Here is a 5,758-nt window from a genome sequence, read left to right as displayed (position 1 = left end):
GTAGGCCCAGAAAGCATCGTTAAGAAGCATAGACCAATCCTTTCGAGTAGGACCAACAGTCTTCTCTAATATATGCTTCACCTCTCTATTGGAAATCTCTACTTGCCCACTAGTTTGAGGGTGATAGGGGGTGGACACCTTGTGAGTTATGCCATACTTCTTGAGTAGGGTCTCAAATGATCGATTGCAAAAATGGGATCCTCCATCACTAATGATGGCCCTCGGCGTTCCAAACCTGGAAAATATTTTGGCTCGAAGAAAGCTAAGAACAACTTTCGAATCATTAGATTTGGTTGGAATTGCTTCCACCCATTTTGAAACATAACCAACCGCAAGTAGAATAAATAGATTTCCAAAAGATGAAGGAAATGGTCCCATGAAATCTATTCCCCATACATCAAATATTTCAACAATTAGAATTGGATTTAAAGGCATTTGATTTCGAGATGAAATGTTACCCATTCGTTGAAGGTACAACAAATAATCACCAAGCTGCCCACCATGAGAGCGCCTATTCCGGGACTTCCTCTCAAGCTTTATCTAGTTGCAACAAACACAGCGGTTGGGGCCTTACTTGCCCAGGATGATCATGAAGGGGAAGAAAGTCCCATTTATTATGTGAGTAGACAATTGAGAGGTGCTGAAACAAGATACCCAAAAACCGAGCTCTTGTGCCTTGCCCTTGTCTATGCTGCGCAATGCCTGCGACATTACTTTCTTGCTCACAAGCTGCAGCTCATGGTGAAATCTGACCCCGTAAGATATTTGCTCACGAGGCCGGTGCTATCTGGACGCTGGTTGCTACAACTATCCGAGTTCGATATCACATGCGCAGCCCCCAAGGCCATTAAGGGGCAGGCTGTAATTGACATGCTGGCTCTATTTCCTGAAGTAGAAGAATCGACCCTTTCTGAGCAGGTTCTGGGGGAGCTGCCGGAAGTAGTTGCTGCAGTTACAGAAGAGGAACCATGGACCTTTTACTTTGATGGGTCTTCTACGTCAAAAGGTGGAGGAGCAGGTGTGGTGCTCATTAATCCAGAGGGACAAGCTACAGCCCTCTCGTTCAAGCTAAATTTTCCATGCACAAACAACACGGCAGAATATGAAGCTTTTATTATGGGAATGTCTACAACAAGAGAGATGGGTGTAGAGAAAATCAAGGTTATTGGGGATTCAAACCTGGTGTTAAGTCAATTACAAGGGAATTTTGCTGTGAAGGAGGCGACACTGGCACCATATCGTACAACGGCCGAAAAAATCATTAATTCTTTCAAGCAAGTCGTGATGGAGCACATTCCCGGAGTCACCAATAGATATGCTGATGCACTGGCTACATTGGGATCGAAGCTCTCATTTGTCGAAGAACAGCCTAACATCACTGTGATAAAGAAAGATGTGTCTGTAGTCGAAGCAATGTTCCAGGAGGAGCTGCCGGAAGCAGAAGATGATTGGAGGAAAGCTGTGAAGGAGAAGATGAGCAAGGGAAGCGACATCAAAGAATTAAAAGATTACACGATCATCTTTGGAGAGCTCTACAGGCGCCTTCCGGGGGGTATTTTGACTCGGTGTATAGGAATAACAGAAGCGCAAAGAAGGTTGCAAGAAGTTCACGACGCCACCTGCAGCTTGGAGCCAGTGGTCAGTTTGTATAGGCGCCTGCAACGCAAGGGCTACTACTGGCTAGAGATGAAGAAGCAAGCGGCTGAAATCCAATCTAATTGCCCCATGTGTTCTACAATACCCTCCACCGAAGAATCTTTCACTATTTCATTCGCAGAGGATTGGAGAGCTCTTTACTTAGCATTTTTCGTCGAAAGGACTCTACCAACCAATCCCAAGCTTGCCTACAAGCTCAAGAAGACAGTAAAAAGGTATTTTGTAGACGGGTCGACGCTTTACCGTAAGGGGTTTAATGGCGAACCATTGAGATGTTTGGGAGAGTCAGAGGCACGTCAGGTCATGCAAGAAATACATGCTGGAGAGTGTGGAGAGCACCAGGGAATGAAGAGGCTTCACCGGCAGCTGCTGAGTGTTGGGTATTATTGGCCTACCATGAAGAAAGATGCGCACGACTTCGTCAAAAGATGCCACACATGCCAAATTCATGCCAACCTAAGTCACAAGCCTCCCACATTGTTACAGGACATGCGCACTCCTTGGCCTTTTCATACTTGGGGGCTCGATTTAATTGGAACGATCCATCCTCCTTCCGACGGTTACATATGGATTCTCACTGCCACGGAATATTTCACGAAGTGGGTTGAAGCGATCCCTCTTCGAAAGGCCACGGGAGCTGCTATTTCAAATTTTATTCGGGAATATATCGTGTGCAGGTTTGGAATTCCATACAAAATGGTCACTGACAATGGCACTCCTTTTGTTAACAAACAAGTGAGCTCAACACTTAGCGGCTATGGTATCAAGCATCGCCGCTCCACACCTTATTACCCACAGGGAAATGGTCAAGCTGAGGCCACAAACAAGACCATATTGAGGATTTTGAGCAAAATGGTACACGAGTACGAAGGAGGTTGGAGCGTCCACCTTCCAGATGCCCTGTGGGCTTACCGCACCTCTCCAAGAAGCGCTACAGGTTTTTCGCCTTATTCTCTTGTGTATGGGTCTGATGCCATTTCACCCGTAGAAATCACCATCCCCACGGCCAGAGTATCGGCTGTCAATGATCTCGAATGGGATATGAAGTCATGCTCAGATTGGCGCCTATTAGACCTCGAAGCTGTCGATGAAAAAAGAGCTGAAGCCGAAAGAAGAACATCGCTTTACCACAAAACCATTGCACAAGCTTACAACAGAACAGTCAAGCCGCAAGCCTTCAAGCAAGGGGACCTCGTGCTAAAGGTCGTCGAGCATGTGAGGAGACAAGTATCGGGGCCTTCCAAATTTGCTCCGCAATGGGAAGGGCCATTCGCAGTCAAAGAAGTTTACAGCAGCGACTATTATCGCTTGATCTCTGTCAAAGAAGGCATGCTAACGGATCCCATCAACGGGAAGTGGCTCAAACTGTACTACTGCTAAGTTAGTTTTATATTCTGCACTTTCGTTATGGCATTTCTTTTCATTTCAAATATGAACTCCTTCTATGGTCTCACTTGGTATTTTGAAAATTATTGTACGATGCACCACTATGGTAGCATGAACTTTGCAATGAAAATGAAGGAGTATTTTGAAAAAGAAAACTTGCCTCTGAAATATTATTTTATGTATCCCAAACTTACTTTGCACCAACCACTGTATATATGTACGTAAAAAAAAAATTGATAAAAACATGCTACTTAGCAGTAAGACATGCCAAGCAAAGCTACTTGGATGGGATCCCGAACTATCAAGCCCAAGCAAAATAACATCACTAAGTGAAGCCAAGCTATTGCAAACAAGACATGCGTTCTTGAGATGCTGGAACAACGAAATCATGATTCTCTTTTGGCAAACAATTGGGATATGCGAGATATCTGGGAATTTTTACAAAAATCATGATGAAAATCAAGTGCACTAAATCTGGTCCCTTCAAAGCATGATGAGAAGGTGTTTTTCAAGCTTAGTAGTTAGGCAAGCCATGCAAATAAAATTTGGGAATTCTACCAAAATTTTGACAGCATATGCTCCGTTTTTAAAGATATCCAACCTGTCAGAAAATCTCAAATGATCTCAAGCAATTCGCAAGCACAAATTCCACCAACCAGGCAGCATATATATATATATACCAAACAGAGGTTACAATGTGTCTCCAGCATCCAAAAGAAAATAAAACGTAGGTTCCAGCAGCTTGATCACAACAGCGTTACAATACAAGGATTTCACAGTACAGGTGTTAGGACATCTAAAGGGAACACAACCTAGGCAAAGCCAAGTTATACAAGTCAAAAAAACTAGTGTGTTCTTCGATGTGTCAGGCCAGCTAGCTTTACACCAAGCAAAAGAGTAACCTGCGAGACAACGTAAGGACGAATGTTAGAAGGAAATAAGCTGGTACGAAGCAAGACTGCTAAAGAAGGAGCATGAATAAGAAGGGATGAAGAGTCACGAACCTCAAAACCATCGGATGCAGCTAAAAAAGGACAGCAGAAGCCTTGCAGGAGGATCTGGTTATTGTCTCTGCCACGCAGCCAGCACCATCGGCGGAAACACCTTGGGTGAGAAGGAGGGCGCGCAGTTCCCCATGCTGATCTTCCAGCTCACGTTGCTTAGGACTCAGGGCCTCTGCCGCTGCTCTTATTTCATCATGACTGGAAGATAACTCCATGCTATGAACAGCCCGTGCCCCGAAGACCGCACGTGCCAAATCTCGCACCAAGCTCAGAAGGAAATCTACCCGAAAGCCCAAGGTCATGGCTTCACAAATTGCATCCCGCCAGCAAAGAAGTTTGTGGTCCGTAATATCCAGCAATTGCATGGTATCCATTCCGAGAAGCACTTGGCCAAGAGTCCGGAAGGCAGCGCACCGCGAAAAGAAGGAGGTGATGCTGGTACCATCCATGAAGTCTCCGTATTTGTCTATGAATTTCTCCAAAGCCGCAACTATCTCGGGATAAACAAGAGCTCCCCGAAACATTGCATAGCCAGTAAATTGATGACAAAGCGGCAGCAGCTCATCTGCAGATCGAAGGACCTGGGCTCCACTATCAAAGAAGGCCCTAAATGTAATAAAGGACCGTTCCCACTCTTGCCAAGACGTGTTAGATGAGTACCCTGCAGGAATGATCTCTGTAACAATATCCTTAGCCAAGACTTCCTCATCAGTAATAGCATTATCAAATGGAACCAACGGAAGAGGTGCTGGAGAGCTCGAGCCCGGTATTCGAAGAAGCGGTTGAATGTGGGATGAAGCGGGCGGTGTACCATGAAAAGTAAACGTCTTACTCTGGAGAGCTGCTGGAAGAGTGGGTGAGAGGTCGGGCTCTAGGTTCCTTCGAAGGAGGTGCTGGATGATGGGCGACAATGGACTCGCAGCCTGGGACATAGATGCTTTGTCTGGAGAGCTTGCTGGTACTATGGTAGAAGAGGACTCGGCAAGGGCCGCTTCGACCAGTGAATCGAATGTGCTGGAGGAAGAAGGTACCACAGGCACAATTGCCATACCATGAGCAACATGCCCAGCCTAAATTTTTTTTTTTTTTTTTTAAAAAAAAAAAGGGAAAGAAAAAGAGTAAGCAAGATAAGAATGAGGCATTTAGCGAGCTACGTCATGTGCATAATTAGAAGGCAAGAGAAGGATTGCCCGACTAAAGAAGAATGGAAATAGGAAAAGAATATGTAAGCAAAGCAAACAATGGATACCTCTTGGGTACTCTGTACAGAATCAGCAACAGCAGCAGCAAGGTTTTGGTCATCAGTAACATCGACAATCTGCAAAGTGAAGGCAAAGGGTAAATAAGCTGCTCACGGAACGAAGAAACAAAAGCAAAACAGGGCATGAGATGGATACCGATTCAATGTTGATGCGACGCGCATTGCTATTTGTGAAAACAGCCGAGCCACCTTGCTGTTCCGGGAAGCTGCTGGAATGTACAAATGCATCCCCAGCATGATTGTGGTAATCACCCTCACCAGAATCCTCGCAAGTGCCGCCAATGCCACACACGTCCTCTCGCTCAGGAACACTAGCCTCAGTCTCGATGGCATCATCGCCATCACTATCATCATCAATGGTCACCACAGCCTCATCTCCAGAAGCCTCACTATCACTTGTACGAGCCCTGGTAAACCGTGCATGTAGGATACGCATGCTACGACGTTTCAG

The 5,758-nt window shown here is 45.5% G+C and overlaps 1 protein-coding gene across 1 annotated transcript; it reads left to right on the top strand.

Moving 5' to 3' along the window:
* The first annotated feature begins 501 nt into the window (after positions 1 to 501).
* On the top strand, positions 502 to 3,036 carry LOC110761419 (uncharacterized). Its single transcript, XM_088250587.1, has one exon. The coding sequence runs from the start codon at positions 502 to 504 to the stop codon at positions 3,034 to 3,036; it is 2,535 nt and encodes an 844-aa protein (XP_088106713.1).
* Positions 3,037 to 5,758: the final 2,722 nt, after the last annotated feature.

Source organism: Prunus avium, chromosome 3 (assembly GCF_965620075.1).
Source record: "Prunus avium chromosome 3, drPruAviu1.hap1.1, whole genome shotgun sequence".
NCBI classification, from domain to species: Eukaryota; Viridiplantae; Streptophyta; class Magnoliopsida; order Rosales; family Rosaceae; genus Prunus; species Prunus avium.
The sequence above is the reverse complement of the archived record's forward strand: the minus strand, read 5'-3'. Positions and strand labels throughout refer to the sequence as shown.

Bases quoted from the DNA above. Each gene is read 5' to 3' on its own strand.
- LOC110761419 (XM_088250587.1), top strand. From the start codon at position 502: ATGAGAGCGCCTATTCCGGGACTTCCTCTCAAGCTTTATCTAGTTGCA.